The sequence below is a fragment of the Magallana gigas genome, chromosome 5 (genome assembly GCF_963853765.1).
Source record: "Magallana gigas chromosome 5, xbMagGiga1.1, whole genome shotgun sequence".
Lineage (NCBI taxonomy): Eukaryota > Metazoa > Mollusca > Bivalvia > Ostreida > Ostreidae > Magallana > Magallana gigas.
The window spans coordinates 1,422,482-1,441,746 of NC_088857.1; the positions used below are offsets into that span (position 1 = coordinate 1,422,482).

At 34.9% G+C, this 19,265-nt stretch overlaps 2 protein-coding genes across 4 annotated transcripts; both read left to right on the forward strand.

Moving 5' to 3' along the window:
- Window positions 1–341: 341 nt before the first annotated feature.
- On the forward strand, window positions 342–6,092 carry LOC105327361 (protein arginine N-methyltransferase 1). 2 transcript variants are annotated; one of them, XM_066085077.1, is made up of 10 exons: window positions 342–413; window positions 1,164–1,295; window positions 1,753–1,908; window positions 2,764–2,827; window positions 3,088–3,236; window positions 3,581–3,668; window positions 3,864–3,979; window positions 4,458–4,608; window positions 4,720–4,844; window positions 5,160–6,092. In XM_066085077.1, the coding sequence occupies exons 1-10, from the start codon at window positions 351–353 to the stop codon at window positions 5,241–5,243; spliced, it is 1,128 nt and encodes a 375-aa protein (XP_065941149.1). In that variant the 5' UTR covers window positions 342–350; the 3' UTR covers window positions 5,244–6,092. The 2 variants fall into 2 exon arrangements, with proteins under 2 accessions (XP_065941149.1, XP_065941148.1); XM_066085076.1 differs by lacking the exon at window positions 342–413 and adding an exon at window positions 577–699.
- A 2,289-nt stretch (window positions 6,093–8,381) lies between these two features.
- On the forward strand, window positions 8,382–15,378 carry LOC105327363 (uncharacterized). Of its 2 annotated transcripts, none has more exons than XM_066085078.1 (15): window positions 8,382–8,522; window positions 9,957–10,112; window positions 10,312–10,453; window positions 10,622–10,733; window positions 11,006–11,153; window positions 11,719–11,985; window positions 12,279–12,425; window positions 12,732–12,884; window positions 13,236–13,351; window positions 13,608–13,664; window positions 13,890–13,961; window positions 14,181–14,252; window positions 14,435–14,595; window positions 14,848–14,996; window positions 15,207–15,378. In XM_066085078.1, the coding sequence occupies exons 2-15, from the start codon at window positions 9,972–9,974 to the stop codon at window positions 15,300–15,302; spliced, it is 1,833 nt and encodes a 610-aa protein (XP_065941150.1). In that variant the 5' UTR covers window positions 8,382–8,522; window positions 9,957–9,971; the 3' UTR covers window positions 15,303–15,378. The 2 variants fall into 2 exon arrangements, with proteins under 2 accessions (XP_065941150.1, XP_011426088.3); XM_011427786.4 differs by having other exon boundaries at window positions 8,383–8,522; window positions 10,312–10,387.
- Window positions 15,379–19,265: the final 3,887 nt, after the last annotated feature.

The following is a 19,265-nucleotide window of genomic DNA, read 5'->3' on the forward strand; positions in this document are numbered from 1 at the left end:
GGAATTTTTAAAATCAAATGTGTTCGAATGATTTGTTTGATTTTCATCAATTTCTGATTTCATTATGTAGCATTCTTAGACACACGCACGCACTATAAATTCATTTTACTGAACGGAAGCGAGGACGCCCTAAAAACTTTTTAAAAATTAAAAACAATAATTTGATTACATTATTTTTTTTTAATCACGTATGATAATTAAATAGAACCGGTCAATATGTAGATGCCGAGTCGTTTCTGAGCGGATCCGGCTCCGTATTTGTTAGAATCCGGCAACATTATTACTTAGTGTCAAGTCATGAAGATATACTTGTCAATGCACTGTAAAATGTCGAATCAAGTATATCTTTAATGAAGATGAATATCTCAAAGCTATTCAGAAAGATTTTATTGAAGACCAAGACAGCAGACAAGGTAATATCAATACTTCAAACATCCTAACTGTTAAATTGAAGAAGAAAAAACCCCACACGTTTTAACTACTGTATTTTATTCAAATTGTGGTAAATATCTGGTACACTATATTTCAATTCCATTTAATAAAAATGTAACTAGACTCTAAAAATACTTCAACAAATATTCAACGTCATTTTTTGCGTCGGGATCAATGTCCAAAAATATTTGCGAAAGTACGCAAAAATTGATGACGCATACACGCGCTACACACAAAGGTTTCAAAATGGCAGAACACATGGAGCAGGTAAGGTTGCGATTAAATCGCATTTCGATAATTTTTGTAAAATAAAATGAATCATTTCATCTTAACAATTGATAAGTGATTATTTTGTTATTTTAAAGCAAATATGACCCAGTAAAACAAGCGGGATCAACAGATTCTGTATTTTTTATCATTTCCTTTCGGCGACCGCATGGCATTTTTCCGAAATCGCCGCATTGTGTGAAAGCGTGTTTTTTTTATATAATGTTGTTTAGTTTTAATTGATCTGTGTTAAAGATATTTACATACCGAATTGATTTCATGCTGATCAAGTATTTACTTCCAATGATTTTGATAATGATCAATTTATTTTATGCCAATTGGATGGATTGTAAAAATCAAATTGAATGTTTTGAATAACTGACTTAAAATGCATCTAACAATATTCCAATGCCACCCTCCAGATAATATTCTGTCATTGTTTGCCTTGGATTTTGATTTTCCAGACTTCAGTAACCACCACCTCCGAGTCGGAATGCTCTACCAAGCCCAAGGAGACCCCTGGCTCAGTCCCTGTGGAGGAGATGACCTCAAAGGACTACTACTTCGATTCCTATGGACATTTCGGAATTCATGAGGTTAGTTTATGTTTTGATTTGTTTTTATTCCAGTTTAGCGCACCTTATGCAAGACATCACTTCCGACATGTTAGCAGAGATCTTATTGACATTCTAAGGCAATTAATTCAATATCCATTGAGACATTTTTATGGTAGCTTTTTCCGATCTAATGGAGATGAGATTGACATGTAAGCAGTAATAGGATTTTTATTTGCAGAATAATTATCATTACAATTTCATCATTCATTTTCATTAACTTAATATATATACAGATGCACAGTTCATATGATATTATTTTAAAATGTAGAAAATGCAGTCATGTATTAATATTTCAATCGTCTTGAGATAAATGTATCATTTCACTCCATGTAATTATTTTGTTGAGGTTAGGTGATGTTAATATTAAGTTATTAGTGCAGGAAATGTTCCCAGTTTTTGTTTACACAGGAAATGTACAAAGTATATCTTGTTTCAGGAAATGTTAAAAGATGAGGTGAGGACTCTAACCTACAGGAACTCCATGATCTACAACAAGCACCTGTTCCGGGGGAAGGTGGTGTTGGACGTCGGATGTGGAACAGGGATCCTCTCCATGTTCGCAGCTAAAGCTGGAGCTGCTAAAGTCATAGGGGTAGGTGCAGTTCACACAAAAAGCTGCTAATGTAATAGGGATAAGTACAGCACACAGCCAAAGATGCTCAAGTCATAGTGATAGGTAAAGCTTTCATCAAAAGCAAAAGTTGCTTAAGTCATAGGGATACACACAGCACAGCTCATACCAAAGGTTGTTTAAGTAGGGATGGGAAGATCCACCGATGCACCAGTGCATCACGGTATTTATTTTGACGATATTTGGATCGATACATTTACCATTAATACAACGATACCTGAGCGAACCTAATTGTTTTTATTTTCCAAAAATATCCAAGCTTCATATATCGGCTATTTTTAGTCCGCGCGCCTAATATGAAAGTACAAAGATGGCGGAAAACCTCGTAAAGTTGTCAAAACTGTTAGAAAGCTAAATCTGGAGTGTGGACAACTCTTGGATTACTTGTCTATGAAAAAGTAGTGTATATGAGACTAAAGTCATTTGTAAATTGTGCAACACTCATTTTAAATATATCAATGCGGTAACACATCGACAGATAGAATAAATTTTAACCCTTATTCATGTTTTCATTTAGTTGCAATGTATCGTGATATGTATCGTATAACATCTCATGTATCGTGATATGTACCGAATCGGCTAAGTACAGTATCGTCCCAGCCTTATGTTTAAGACATAGTAAAAGGTACAGCACACAACAAAATGTTAAAGCTAAAGTAATAGGGGTAGATCTAAAGTCATATGGGAGATACAGCTTAAACCAAAAGTAAGAGCTGTTCGAGTCATAGGGAATTCATATTACAGTTTCACAGTGTACACATTCACAACAGATGATAAGGAAGTACATTGTCTCATTCTCATCATCTTGTTTCTCAGATTGAATGTTCCAGCATCATAGAGTACGGCCAGAAAATAGTAGCAGAGAATAATTACAGCAATGGTAAGAACAGCTGATGACACTGACCTTGTTTCAGTCTCCTCTTGATTCTTCTTTATCTTGAAAGTATTTTTGTGAAAACCAAAATATGAGTCTTATGATATAATATCATAAGTGGAATATTTCCCTAATCAAGTGTCTTCTTGATTTTGTTGAATTGACATGCATTTTGTTTGTTTACTGTTGTGTCTTGTAATTACTGACAACTGTCGCCTTTGTGTCGTGTAGTGTAATTAACTTACAACTGTCGCCTTTGTTTACAGTCGTGACTCTAGTGAAGGGGAAGGTGGAGGAAGTGGAGCTCCCTGACGGAATAGACAAGGTGGACATCATCATCAGTGAGTGGATGGGCTACTGTCTGTTCTACGAGTCCATGTTACAGACTGTCATCTATGCACGCGACAAGTGGCTGGTAACTATCTCTGACTAATCTAAGGCAGTGTAGCTCCATCTGTATATAAAGAAGACTAAACTTACAAATGCTGTAACAAGTTCTATCGTCTATATAAAAGAATTCTGAATTTACAAATACTTTAGCAAGACTTTTTTTATGCAAGACAAATCTGAGTGTAAAAGTTCACAGTTATAGTCTTTATGGGCCAACTGTAAATGTTTGAAAAAAAAATGATGTAGACAAGTGATCGTTTACATTATTTTTGTGTTGGGTTTATCAACAATAAATTGCAAAAACATGAACAGTGGGATTAAATGCTTGAAATAAAATGACTGAATGTAATGTACTTTTATTATGTTTAGAAACCTGGTGGTCTGATTTTCCCTGACCGAGCCACTCTGTATGTAGCCGCCATAGAGGACAGACAGTATAAAGACGACAAGATCAACTGTAAGTACTTGTCACCGGTAAAATTAATGAAGTATTGTATCCAGTCAAACACTAGTTTTATTTGAAGTCTGGGACAATGTATATCAGTTCAACTTAGTGATCCTTTCATTTTTGAATGCAATACATGTATTATAGATGTAGTAGCTATATGGAGACATAATAATCAAAGTTAATATGTACGGTTTGATTTTGCAGTCTGGGACAATGTGTATGGGTTTGACATGAGTGCCATTAGGAAGGTAGCCATCTCAGAACCACTTGTGGACGTAGTGGATCCAAAACAGGTGGTGACTAACTCCTGTCTAGTCAAGGTAAGACCCAATATGAACCCAATTTACCATATCACAAAGGTAAATCAATGGATCATGTAACTTAAAGTCCTTCTGTTATAAAGATAGATAACTCTCATAGGCATAGCTTTTATTTTTAAAAGCAAGTGCTTAATATCAAATATTTGACTACAGGGAATCTTGAAAATGTGTATAATTATTATGGTTCTCTTAAAAGTATTCATCACAAAATTTCATTCAAGTTTTGAAGTAACTTTGCTCCAGCAAAGTGCTAACTGATAGGAATTCTTCATTAAGAGAGAAAAGAAAATTTAAATTCAAGTGTCAAAATATTAGATTCAAAACTGTTAAATGGTATTGTATTAATGCTTGTATTACCATGTTATGTTCTCTTGATTCCCAAGTCAAATAATAGATAAATAAGTGTAATTAAGGATAAAAGCCTGATATCATTGTTTGTTGAATGTTGTGTTACGAGATATGTTTGTGATGTTTGCAGGAAGTGGACATCTACACAGTACAGGAAGCAGACCTGGAGTTCTCGGCTCCGTTCCACCTCCAGTGTCGGAGGAACGACTACGTCCATGCACTTATCACATTCTTCAACATAGAATTCACCAAGTGTCACAAAAGAACTGGATTCTCTACAGGTAGGTGGTTCACTAAAGAAAAAATGAAAAAAAATCCTATTTAAAGAAAAATTGAGTGAAGCCAGCTGGACCCAGATGTTGTTGTAATGGACCCTGTTTGTATTCTTTCAGCCCCAGAGGCCCCCTATACCCACTGGAAACAGACTGTGTTTTACTTTGACCAGTTGGACTTGACAGTGAAGAAGGGAGAGGAAATCCAAGGCTCAGTGAATGTCAAACCCAACAAAAGCAACAAGGTCAGTGACCCCCCCACCCCCCCCCCCCCCCCCCCCCAACACACACGCAGACACACACACACCCCATACCAACACTGAAACGGCATATGAGATTGCAAGAGATTCTTTTAGTTCACATAGCAAATTGATAGTTGAGATGGCAGTCACAACTTTTTCTTTCATTTGAGTTGCATGGTTAAATCTATCAAAAGACTTGATTTAGAATGAAGTACACATTATTTTTTTTCTTGCAATGTCAGATCTTTATAAATTCAATTTTATTTGAAAATATGAAATGTGAAGTCAAATAATAATATGTCTTTTTTTCCTTTGCAGCGTGATCTAGACTTTACCATTGAGGTCGACTTTAAGGGAGAACTCTCAGAAATGAAAGAGACCATGCAATACAAAATGCGCTAATAAGATGGTGGGGAATTCCCATGGTAACCACTCTTGAGCTCCCTCTCATGAGAGGAAAGGCCCAGAGCCCAGACAACACAACTTTTTAACAGACTGCCGCCTGTATAATGCTGTAGGCGTTATGTTCTGTGATTATTTGTTTGTGAACTATAATGTTTTATCTGAATCAAATGATTCAGTATGTATAATTGATCAAACCAATGTATAACAAATTTTAGAATTATAACAATTTAGAAATGTTCAGTCAGTGCATGGACCAAACTTTTTTTTTTGTGCATATGTTAATCTGTACTGACTGCATTTTTTTTTGTTTTTATCAAATTTTGCCTCTTGTATATTACATCTTAACATAATTTCAGATTTTGGTCAGTTTAGTTTTGAGTTACAATGTAGTAAGCAAGTTACAAAGTTAAATATAAGCTTATAAATTCTGAGACTTAGAGTCTCCAGATGGTGCGAGATATGGCACGTGGGGAATGATCTAGTTAGCCTCTACAGGACCAAAGTCGCTGTAGCCAGAGAAAACTGTGTACAGGATTATTTTCGCCCCAAAAAACGGTAAAATAGTTATTCTTGCGACATCATAAAGTGTAAGAGATTTCACCCCATTTTTTAATTCACTGGAACATGAAACTACTTGCATCATTGAATTATCCCTCTTTTTCAAATCCCCCAATGACAAAGAAGGGAAAGAAAAAGAAGTTATGATGGGAGGAAGTAAGGCTGTACAGAGTATCACTGTTGTGAGATTACCTTTTATTTGTTACTGTAATAGGCGTTTCTTTACGTCATCACTTAACAGGCTTTTGTGGCACCGGTGCCACACAGAATAAATCACTGCTAAAAACAGCTGGCATTGTTATTTGTTCCTAATAGAAAAATACACACTAAAGATCATTGATATAAAAGACAAAGCTGGTAAAAAATTTAATTTGACTTTATAACTGTTTTACCAATACCAAGTCTGATACCCTTACAGTTTGATACCAATACAAGATAATGATGAACTAATGGATGTTTCTTACATCAGAATCTAAATTCCAGTGAAGTTGTCAAAGGATTGAGCCAGTTCTTTGACCTTCCGCGACCCAAAGGATACAGTGGTTGTAATATTTATGCCCCCCTTCGAAGAAGGGAGGGCATATTGCTTTGCTTCGGTCTGTTGGTCGATCCACCAACAGTTTCCGTTCATTTTCTTTGCAAAGGATAAACATATTGAAATGAAATTTGGTATACCGGTTTATCTTGATAATATCTAGGTCAAGTTCGGTATTGGATACGATCGAGCAATTTTCGACAGAGTTATGGCCCTTGGACTTAGAAAAATTCGGGTTATTTGAAGTTTCCGCTCATTTTCTTCGCAGAGTGTGCACATATTAATATGAAATTTGGTATGCAGGTTTATCTAAATAATATCTAGGTCAAGTTTGATATGGGGTATGATAGAGCAATTTCCGTCAGAGTTATGCACCTTGGACTTAAAAAAAAAGTCCAAATATTTGCAGTTTACGTTCATTTTTTGTGTGGATGTTTTCCAAGGGAGGGGAGCATAAGTGTTTCACAAACATCTTTTATTTAGGTTTATTTCATTGAATTCCATAACCAGCCCGATACCAGTAAAGCAGCATGGACGGGAAGTGTAATCATTTAAAAAGAAAGCAAAAATATGCCTGTGTGTAAGTCATTGGAGAGAAATGAACCAGGCAATAGCTAGGGTGCACTGGTGAACTTTAGGATTTTTTATTAGATTTTTAATATCAGAATTGCTGATTCTTGAACATATTCTGTGTTACTAGAAAGCACCGCTTTTCAATTACACAGTTTAATAACAATTTCCACCAACAGATAGAGAATAATTTAGTAAAAGTAACATTAGGGGAACTACATGTATTGTAAATATCCCCCCGGCTCCGGACCAAAGAGGAATCCAACTCCGGATCCTAACCCCCGTTCACCGGGTCAGTGGTCCGCTTCCCAGACATCCGTTGCAGCTCTTCTCTATTTTATGTTATATACGTGTCTGTCAGTATGCGTGTTAAATTTGTTTAAATGGATTATATCCTAAAAGCTTTCTTGCATAAACTCACAGCGGTTCTACCACAGGCACGTACGCATCATCGTTTTTTAAACTGAATTGGGGAAGGAGAGGACAGACACGCGAAAAATCATGACATGTAGACAGGCGAAAAAACCCCATTCCCTAATCTTCAAAATCCTAATTCAGGAGTGTGGGGGGGGGGGGGGGGTAGTATCGAAAACTGCAATTTCAATGTTAATTTAGTTCACTTCATGCAATTTTTATCTGCTCCCAATAGAAGTGGGGGTAGGGAGCAATTCCATCAATTAAATCAATTTTCTATATGTAAATTTAGGAACAATGTTATCAATTTCTCATTCATCTTATCCTGTATGTAATCCACGCAAGATAATTGCAAATATAAAATCCCATGTTATAAGGAAAATAGTAAAATATGTTTGCTGCGAGAAAAAGCTGGGGGAGGGGGGGGGGGACTACCCTCGACTCCCCCCTCCCCATGCTCCTTTCTACATGTTTGCGCCTGTTTTAGTGCAATGATCAGACAAATATGTTGAGTTTTTTAAATTAAGAAAAATCAATTTATAGATTACTAGTGATACATTAGATAAAATGTTCTATCGTTAAAATGACAGATGTCCCACGGACCCTGAGCGTAGCCTGGTCACAGTAAGATTATTCTTTCTAGTGATACATCAATGACCACCGTTTTTTTTGGTTTGTGTAATTATCTCATATTGAAACGTTGATATTAATTTCGTTTTGTATTGTTCGATGAAAACTTTTATGCACTTTCTACTTTAGAATTGTTATTTAAAAATTTTTAGATTATGACCTACTTAAATAATAATTTGAAAAAGAAGTTCTTTTCATCCGAATCATTCTCTCGTTGAGAATTTCATCGGGTTCGATGTTTAACTGTTTTCAGAAATAATATTTTAGAATATATTATATTGTAAATATATATATTGTAAAATAAGAATATTGCATGATTTTAGTTGGTAAGGAGACAAGGTAAGTATTTCAATTTCTAATAATGATTTTATGATGTCTTTCACCACACGAAGTTCTTGCACTTGAACATATGATTTTTCTGGATATTCTCGGTATTTAGCGAGCCCTTGAAGCTTTATTCACGTGATCAAAAGTTGCAGAAATACTTGTTTTGAAGATTTGAAAGCATCACTCAACAACAGGACAAGGCGATATATTGAATTTGGTGTTCAAAACCAGGGGAAAATTGGGTATTTTATTTAAATAAGCACTTTCTTAATGGAATGAATAAACTCCGATAATTTTTATGACGGTATTTGCTGAGATGAGCTGCAACAGTAGGCCTACAAGAGTGCATTTGAATAACAGAAAAAAATATTCATTTTAAATATATCAATTTATTAAGTTTAAATTATTATCTTGATTCATAGAAATAAAAGCATATAGTCTTAGTGCACAAAGTCAAGAAATATTTAGCTACCTTATGAACAAACAGCAAGGAGATCGGCTATTTCAAGTTCTACACATTTCATAATATAGAGCCACACCAATATAATTTCTTGTTCGTTTGACCCTGCGCGCTCGTATTTTAATAAAACTGTACAAGTAATATTATAAATAATTTCCAACTTCCAAGAAATTATGCACTGTTCTCTATTCTATTTCCGCTCTATTTTTCGTATTTTCATTGGTTTTTGGGAGTTGATTTTAATCAACTCTCCTATGCAGTCACGCAGACAAACCGAAAGTGAAACAGTGTGTGGACCTCAGCACAAATCATCGCTGCTGACAAGACTTAGTTCTTGAAAATAATTGATAAATTCGATGTAATGTATGCTAAAGCATTATTTTTCAAGGAAACTTATTGATAAATACCTTGATAATAGTCAGATTTTAAATGGTACGAATAATTTAGATATTTTTTGTAGTCGTATGTATTCCTACGCCAGAGTTCAATATAGTCTCGTTCAACTCGACGCTCGGCTGTTTCCGTAAATCTCCGACAAGCAGAAAGGCTCTCTAGCTTTTCAGAGATTTACGGTGTCAGCCGAGCGTTTGGTTGAACGAGACTAGAGTTCAATATTGCTTGGATCCATACAATTTTCGAGAAATGTTTCTATTACTGATACATAAATGTAGTTTGATTGAATTAATTTTATCTTTAAATATTATTTAACATGATTCATATGGGGGTTTCTCGACATTCTTGTCGAAAAAGTCCAAAAATTCATATTATAAAATTGTGCGTAATTCAAATAAAAATTAGAAACTACATGTACTTGTCATGCAAAATAACATATCATTGATTTTAAAATAAATAAACATCGACAAAATCAACTCTCGTCAGTTCTTCAGTACTTTGATTAATTTAGAAATCAGAAACAAGTAGAAAAAATATAACTGCCTACAGAATTTATTCAAGTACTGCCTTAAAAATTTTGCCTACAAAATATCATTTTATCGCTCGCTTGTACCTTTTTTCATTGAATCTCCGCCGAGCAAGAAATTATATACATGTATTGGTGAGGCCTAGAGCAAATCATTAGTTTTCTTTCAGTGTACTAAATTCCTATCTGAAGAGGTAATATTAATGTGCTACATCTAAACTTGTGTTGAATTTGCATAATATAATAATATAATATCTAAACCTATTGGTTTTTGAAATCTTATTGAATTTGTTTAAGAGATCTGTTTAAGACATGGTCAGAGGATCCGTACCAATGCGAGTCCGGAGGAGACAGTCTGATGCCAAGTGGAGAGCCAGCGTTGCCATGTGCTACGAAACACTGAAGACAATTATCCCAAACAATGAGAAATTGTCCAAAAGGAAAATATCCAAGGCAAGGGTGTAAAATTATCAAAAAACAGCTCAAAATATGAATTAATATTTCAACACAGGATGTTTGTTTTATTGCTGTTTTTTGCTATTCAAAGTTTAAATTAATGTTTTCATCGTAAATTATGGGGTTTTTTTCAAACAGAATTTCTATAATCTATGCTCAATCTGGGTTTTTTTAATGTCTGTTTTGATTTTAAAAGGCATACATTTTACAAGAGACAGAAAAGCATATTGTGAATCTAGAGAGGACTTTGCAAGAAATTCTGGACCAGAAAGGTAGAGGTTTGACAATGGATGAGAGTGGACAAATTTTTAACAAACCTGAATATTTATGGAAATGGGGTATATAAATGTTAACTTGCTTTGTTTGAGTAAGTGTTAACAGATTTGTATATTTTCCCAACTATAAATCAAATGTGAATTTTAAAACGTCTGACATAATTATGTTAAGTAAAAACTTGATTTCAGTTACTGGTAATATGACATATAGACATGTAAAATTGATTTCAGTAAAAATGAAAGACAAGGCAGCTTTGTACAGAACAGAGCAGGGTCTAGTAGAGGCCAACCTAGGGGACCTGAAGAACCAATTCTCTCTCAAGCAGAAGGAGCTCTACCACCAGTAAGTTCTCCTAAAACACTTCTTAATGACCATTACTGTACAACCAGGAAGATGTCTCCAAACACTCTCCATTAACAGTTCATAGATCTCTGATCAAAGATTATTAGTTCAATGATTTCCAATAATTTGTATGCTCTCTGGACATATTATGCCTTCTGATTATTCTAAATATGCTACATGATTTTAGACAATAACTCTCTGCAATTTATAAATTTTATGAGCTGCTTTTGAGATGGAAGATTAATATAATTCCTGTATTTGGATATCTGCAGGAACTACACTCAGCGGAAGAGGAGTCGTTGTAATGTTCCATCAGACATGGAGTCCGGGCTGATCAGTCTGAGGTCGTCCATGTGTGACTTTGTGGTGTTACCAACAGAGTGTCTGAAAACTGACCTCCGACAGGTCAATGTCTCGAAGGTCAGTCTAAGGTCATTGATGTGTGACCTTGTGGTGTTACCAGCCGAGTATCTGAACACTGATCTCCGACAGGTCAATGTCTCGAAGGTCAGTCAAAGGTCATTGATGTTTGACCTTGTGGTGTGTCCAGCCGAGTGTCTAAAAACTGACCTTCGACAGGTCAATGTCTCGAAGGTCAGTCAAAGGTCATTGATATTTGACCTTGTGGTGTGTCCAGCCGAGTGTCTGAACACTGACCTCCAACAGGTCAATGTCTCGAAGGTTAGGGTCAAGACTAAAGGTCAAAAAGGGGAGAACAAAGTAACAAATATTTTTATGAAAAATCAATGATTTAGGTTTAAAAAAAAGTAAATATACCTGTATTAGTTCTCAGGTATGACCACATCAGGTCAATTGCTGCGGCATTTATTTATTTTATGAACATATCGAAAAGGGGAATAACTCAATTTTCAATTTTAAGTTAACATATAAAAATTGAGTTGTTCCCCTTTGCAAATCACCTGCCTGACTCATTATATGTTGAACTATTTGGGTTCTTCTGAGTTATATTTATACCTGTATACAGGTGGAGAAGGATTCTGTGGTGCCTCTGTCTCTGCCATCAGACAAGTCAAGTACAGTGGTTGGACCGGAGGTGTCACAGATCGAGGGTCTCTCCACCTACACCACCGACCCCCGACCCTGTTGTGCCATTCCCTTGTCCACTCCAGTGGGACCGGAGAGGAACGAGACATTTCTGTGTACAGGAACTGTGACACACCAGCAGAACAAGATGTTTGTCCAGAGAATGGATCAGGAAGTCCCGCACCACTTCTTCCTGACTCCAATCAAGGTCTCTATCCCTTCCTCAGTTAATTTTGTGTAATAATACAGTAATCACATTAGGATGCAATGATTTCATGAATATTTGTGAGTATAAATTTTCATGGATTTATCAAAATTTATAGTTTCAAGGAGACGTAAATCGTGGACAACTATCTTTTCAATAATATTTGCTGTCACATGTCTTACTTCAATGAGCAGTGATTTCGTCGATTGAGACAGGAAATGGTCAATGAATAATGATGAAATCACAGTATTATACACCCAAGAAAGAAATAGTATATATTAATTTCTGCCACCCAGTTTCCTGCAAGCAGTACCCAGCCTGCCCAGCACTTCATCAGCCCACCCCCGGGAATCAGGACCTTCTGTGGGTTTAACCTAGACCGCACCCCCTCCTCTGATAGACCACCCAAATCCAAGTCCCCATCCAAAAAGGTGATCAGAAAGGTAGGTTAACTTAGTCCTTCAGGACCCTTTAAGGCCTTAGATAGGTTTGTAGACCTTACATAGGCAGAGTACCTATACTGTCTAATCCTCTCATGTTTATACATGTATATAATAAAAACAAATTTCCTCTGGGACAAAAGCATGACTGGTATAAAACATGGTAAGTCAAAAAAACTTCAAAACTAAAAGAAGTTTTGTATGGAAAAGAAATGTATGGGCAATGGCCAGACTGCTATGTAATCCACCATTACAGGTTCAAAGATGTCCATTTTTAGGTACACATCTTTTTGTACTTGCCTATTCCAGATGCAGTTTGATAACAAGGGATTTACACCAGTAAAGATGGATGACCTAGGATTTACACCTGTACAGTTTGACAGTAGGGGCTTTACACCTGTAAAGTTACCTGAACATGAAGATCAGGGTGTGCCTGATTCTCCATTTACCCTCATCTCTGGGGTAAGTCTCTGAGTCAATATATTTCTGCCTGTGGTTGATAGCTCTGAAAAATTTCATTGCATTTTTTAATATATTTTAATTTTGGTTTGAAACGTGTTTAGGATACTTTTGATAAACATTTAGTATAGATATTTTCACACTATTGATATACTTTATACTTTAGAATTTTTAATTTTTGACATTTTTGACATGTGCTATACTTTAAGTATATACCTTTTTTCAAAAAAAAAAAAGGAACATAAAGGTTGTCATACATGTTAGCTCTACCACATAATGCAAAATTCTCCCTCTTTTTAACATTGTTTCCTGTATACCATTTCATGGTCAGATACACGGCAGATTCTGTTACAGCGGCTGTGTGAGGAGGAGGGGGAGGGGGATCTAAGTCTCTCTGACCTCCTTTGTACAGAGAGCATTGACCAGATGGACCTAGAGGACCAGCAAGATATACCTCAGCAGAACCAGAGGTAAGGTATTCCAAACCAGAGGTAAGATCGACATATCACATTAAAATCAAAAGTATGATTTATAAGAAGATATTGATCTTCTTAAACCATCAGAGAGGGTAAAGTATTAAGGTTGAACAAGTGGCAACTCATGTCTCAGCCAGGGCCTCTGAAATATCCTGCCAGTGCTTTAACTTCTGAGTTAAATAAATCTGAGTCTGTGAACGCGATAATATTTAAATATACCATGATACATGAACTGTTTGTTTGTTGACAGTACTCCGAGTCACAGACGAAGCAGGCTGCATCAGAGGAACAAGGAAGGGAGGGGGAGGTAAGGCAGGAGTCAGCTTGCTTACAGTAGTAAATTTTACTGGTACAAAATCAGCAGAACAGTCTGGCTGTCTGTCCCTCCATCTGTCTGTCCCCATATGTAATTAGAATTTTCTTTATTCTGTATAATAGTGTTTAATACATTGATTTAAATTGTTGATAGATTTTGTGTACATAGTGATAACATAAGATATGACCGTTGATATTTAGCTGATATTCTTTTCAGAGGTCGCAGTAGAAGTATGTCTGAAGACAAGCGGGAGACCAAGGAGAAGAAATGTCGACGACAACTAGAGAAGTATGTAAATTTCTAGCAGTCTGTATAATTGTCACTGCTTAAAATTCCCCAGTTTGTAACCTATACTGGTTAGTGATTGTCAAGGCTGATAGGACATGCACAGTTACAGAACTAATACAGAAATAATAAAATATGTTTCAGACAAAAGATATTATCTGATATGAATTGTAATTTTTGAAATTTCTCATACTATTTATGACATTTATTTCTTGTTCTAAGGAGTTTTTATGAGGAAAGAAACCCAGAGGACTTGGAGCTGCATGGCATGGAGTCACAGCCAGGAACGCCCAGGTATGGCAACAGTCAGTCCAACTTTGCTCATAAACTGGTTAGAGTCTGTTATATTGAAATCCACCTTATAGAAAGTTTTCACTCAATTCATGAAAATTGATTTCCCTATATATTGATATTGATAAAAACACAGTATTCCAGAAATCTCCCTTTAATTATTTTAAAACTACCATGTTATACAGGGACTATCTGTCATTTTGTCATTTGGATGAGAAGAGGTACTCTGTAACTCGGGGGACTGACCAGGGACAGGAAGGTTACGTAAGCATGGCGACCTTGTTGAACAGCCAATCAGAGGTCAGCAGCTGGAGCAGTCAGGAGGTCAATGTCAGCCAGCCTCAAGGTCAGTGTGAAATATGTCAAGGTCAGTAAAATGGACAGTCTATGATAATCCCTCTTGGGTATTTTTTATTTTTTGTTGATCGGGAAAAGGGGAGTGGTTGTAGTTAGTTTTTATATAATATTAAGTTATCATGATTTTGTAGAAGCACATGTTTTTAGTAAACTATACTTTATAAATAGCTAGAATTATTCTAATTATTAGATAAGATTCGTATCAAGCAGATGTTAAGTAATGAGAATGGTATGGTTTTAGATCTGTCGGAGGTCAATCAAGTGGTTCCAGGGCTGTTCCTGGATGACCTTTTGAACTCCCCTCCACCCACGGTCCATTCGCCATTCCTGCACTACAAGGGGAAACAAGAGGAGCCATACGATGACACTGGGTTCTTCACAATTCCTGAGGCAAGGAGTTATCATAAAACTGTTGAATATATAAATTTGACGTATTTTAAATTTATAATGTCTTATATATGATCTTCATCATAAAAGTTCTGGCCATTGTCTGAAAAAAAAATGAAAAATGGTAAAAAAAAATTAAAAAGAGAAGACAACCCTGAGTGGACTGTTAGTCTGGAGTCACTAGATCTTTACCCCATGTTTTGACTTTTGTAGGACATCATCACAGACTACTCGAGGACCGAGCCCTCGTCTTCTCAGGTCGTCCCAGATTTTGACAGCTTTTCTCACCAACAACACGCTATGTATTAATTGCATGTACAAGTCCAAAACCTAGAGGTAATGGGACCAGATTTTGATAGCTTTGTATCAACAATCCAAAAATCAAGAAGTCATGTTCCAACAAGGCAAAGGAGACTGTACAAAGTGGCACACATTAGGACTTGGAGAAACTGAATGAAGATTGATACTGTCAAAGCAACATCATGATAAGTCTTTGTTGAAAGTAAATCTAATGCTTTCATTATTTAGAAACTTAGTAGAATTTTATTATTACTCTAGCAAATCCAAGGCAGTTAAATGTTAAATATTATTACAGACTTGATGATCTGCACAAACCCTTGTAGGAATAGCTGTGCCTTAGCTTTTTATCTGTTTGTAATATGCTAGTGTTTATGTATTTATATTTATGTATTCCACATTTATTCTGTCAGTGAGAGAGGCAGCTTATATTTGACATTTGAATGTTTAGCTCACCTGAGGATAATCTAGGATCCAGGCTTGGTCATGAATATGTTTGACCATACTGTTACATTAAAAAGGATTATGATAAAATCTGTTACCCATTCAATCATTGTCCTTTTATCTTTTAGAATCGAGTTTATAGCTTTGAGACAGACTGACATCCTGTTCACTTTCATGTAAACAGACCTATGCCTACTACATGTTTATCATTTATTTAAGATTTGGTCTACAGTTTTTGAGACTTTGTTAAATAATGGCATCAATGAGTTCATTTATATTTCATTATCCGAAGCATCGAGTTGAAGTATTGAATATCCAGTGGTATACTTTCACACAGAAATTGAAATTACAAATTTGTACCGTACATATCAAAATAATTTGTACTTGTAATCAACAGAATAACTTAAAAAATTTAACTTTATTTTCGCAAATATGTACATTTTTTTCTAGCAATTTATTTTGTACATCATTTTTCAAACCAGATGACATGCAAATTTTTTCATTTTTCATAATGAAATTGATTGTATAACTTTAAAAACAAAATAATTTTTACAACTTTTTGTCTATAAAATCAAAAGCATTACATTTCTAAAAAAAAAATGCATGTAAACTTTATACAACATCTTTAAATTATCCTGCACAGATTGATTATTTTAATGAATTATTTTGCAAATTTAAATCACTGAATGGTAAATCTAACACAATAAATATTGCACTATCATGTAATCATGATTCATAATAAAGGAATGTCTGAATCTTACAAAGGGTAGCATATATAAGTCACATAATTACCCACCTGATTTAGTGATAAGTATTCTTAATTTCTTAAAATAAATATTCTGTTTTATCAGAATTCTTGGAAATTTCTTTTTAGGAGTAAAGGTTAACTTAGGGATTGATACAAAAACTCTGGTGAGCTTATGGGCCTATAGGTCTATTTCATTGTTCTCTTATTAATAAAGACTTTGAAAAATATTACTATTGTTGCTATTTCTTTCCAATATTTGCGAAGATTTTTATGTTCCAGACTACAATATTACAACGTTCTCGGTAACTGAGGAGACGGAATCAAATAATAAAATGCCCATCTTTGGTGTGTCACGTTTATGAAGGTAGCGGACATAGCAGAAAAAGAAGTAACCTCTCTCTCTCTCTCTCTCTCTCTCTCTCTCGTTATCTAATGGATATATTTATTATATTGTCTATCAGTACTTTCCACTGAAGAAGCAGCCAGCGTTTCGGTCTGTGTCGTTTAAGGTTTAGAAATCTGACTACAAACTCTCATTATAGAAACTTTTGATCGATCACAAAATAATTCACGCTTAGTCTATCTCAAAAGTGTAAAATAAATTTCAGTTTATCTTTATCATCATTTATTAAAGGTATTTGAACTAACACTGTCACTAAATAAATTATACTCTATTAAAATAGTGCGTTTGAAGACGATTAAAGGTTCAAGAAATGTGTACACGCGAACAATAACAGGTATTAGAAATTTGGAACGAAAATGTAGATTTTTTTATAGCCAAAAAATAGTTACTTGTAGTGCAGAATTACATACGTGTAACAATATAAGATGACTGGTGATAGATAACATTTTTGTTCTTTTGTTAATTTTAAATCAGCGAGCACTTGCCACTATAATTACATTTCTACACTACAAAGGACCTGTAGATATTGAGATTTACATGATGTGTCTTGTATTTTGGATTAATGGGAATCAAAATTGGTATATGGCAAAAAAATTTATTATTTGATCGAAAGTGTTGTAAAGGACAGATGAGTAAACAGTGACTTATATATCGACTATTTACGACTTTATGGTGTAGTATAATTCTTTAATACTCAACATGCGCGGATCCAGATAATGTCTCTGGGGGTCCGACGGTAATTTTAGTTTGCCGGGAGGGGGGGGGGTGTTCTGAGGCATATTTTTGGTGATTTTATAATGAAATCTAAAGAAACTTTAATTTTGAAGGGGGGGGTCCAGATCCCCCCTTTCTAGATCCGCACATGCTCAGTAATATATTTGACTGAGTTTTTACAAAATAACTGGCACTGTATATCCTAGATTCCCTGACTTGTCACAGTATTACAGTATTGGAAATTTGAATTTTCTGCGTGGTTACAAAATTATTTCTATTGTTACGTTTTTTAGGTAACTCGATGGTTTAGGTTGTTTTTATTTTTATTTTAAATTAAAATTTGGATTTACTACATGTATATTGCAGCACATTATACAGATATATACAATATGATTCTTTGAGTTTGGATATTGTGAGATAAAATTAAAGTAATTATTTTTTACTATCAAGTAATTGTATGAGATAAAAAGTTAACAAAACACTGTACGTTTACAGTCCAAATATTTGTATAGAAGTAATATTTAGTTAATTTTTCCATTTAAAATTGTTCGTGAACATTAAGAGCTGTGAATGAAATTAAAAAGATGCGAGAATTGAGTGTAGACTTTCCTCATTAATCGGTCAACTACCGACCCGACAAATTACAATTGTTGTCCCCTCAAATGTCAGCATTCCTCCGGGAGAAGACATGACGATCGACAGATGTGTAATATTCTACTTACTATAGGTACATCGTACTCATTAAATAGTCATTTTCCTGGAAGCTATTCAAAAATTTTAAGTAGGGAAAAGTGCGAATTAATGTATAAACAATTACTACATTGGATATTCTTCAATCAAAATATCGCTGATACAGTACACAATTAATGCTGATGTGAATGTGTCAATTTGTTTGTGCTGTTTTTTGTTTGTGACAATCTGGAACAATACAGTTACTGTATGGCGATTGGAGGACTTTAACTTTTGTACTTTTCTACGACAAGGAGTTGATTTATGTCCGATTTTGTTTTCTGTTTTGACAATCGTAAAGCAGCGCACGTGTTAATTTATTAATTAATCTCCAGGCAAAACCTTCCTCATCACATTTATTAGTAAATCATTATACTTATAAAACTTACAATTAACACTGTATCAGTGGGTTGGTAATTATTTCCTGTCAGTGATTGAAAGAGACTTTATAAAAACAAGTCCAAGTCTAGATTCCGGACTTGTTTTCAACATTAAGTCACATTTACACAAATTATATATGCCCGTAGAAAAACTAAATCATAAATAATATACACGTATATTTATATGATGTATATTTCAAATTAAAATCAGAGAACGTATGCAGTGATTGGGAAGGCCAAAAATGTCAATGGGACTATGGCCCCACAGTTATTGATTTTAATGGGCCATTTTCATAATGAAAGGGCCATCTATTTATTCATTGGGGCCATTTTGTAAAATTGAAATTATCAAGGACCAACCTAGAGCAAACAACTTCTATAAAATTTAAAAACTTAACGAACTGGTTAAATTTCATTTATTTGATGTGTTTATACATTTCACTGATGCAATTTTTGTTATGGTGTTTGCTTAATGATAAATAAAATCAGTCTCTGTACTTCTGTGTTTTTTGGAGGTATTAGTCAAACCCTTTGACCCAATTATTACCGTTATGTAG

Excerpts from the sequence above, each read along its gene's own strand:
- LOC105327361 (XM_066085076.1), top strand. The coding sequence starts at position 607 with ATGTCCAAAAATATTTGCGAAAGTACGCAAAAATTGATGACGCATACA. Across the intron at positions 700-1,163 it reads TGGCAGAACACATGGAGCAG|ACTTCAGTAACCACCACCTC; the intron begins GTAAGGTTGCGA and ends TTGATTTTCCAG. Across the intron at positions 1,296-1,752 it reads GACATTTCGGAATTCATGAG|GAAATGTTAAAAGATGAGGT; the intron begins GTTAGTTTATGT and ends ATCTTGTTTCAG.
- LOC105327363 (XM_066085078.1), top strand. The coding sequence starts at position 9,972 with ATGGTCAGAGGATCCGTACCAATGCGAGTCCGGAGGAGACAGTCTGAT. Across the intron at positions 13,665-13,889 it reads AACAAGGAAGGGAGGGGGAG|AGGTCGCAGTAGAAGTATGT; the intron begins GTAAGGCAGGAG and ends TATTCTTTTCAG. Across the intron at positions 13,962-14,180 it reads TGTCGACGACAACTAGAGAA|GAGTTTTTATGAGGAAAGAA; the intron begins GTATGTAAATTT and ends TCTTGTTCTAAG.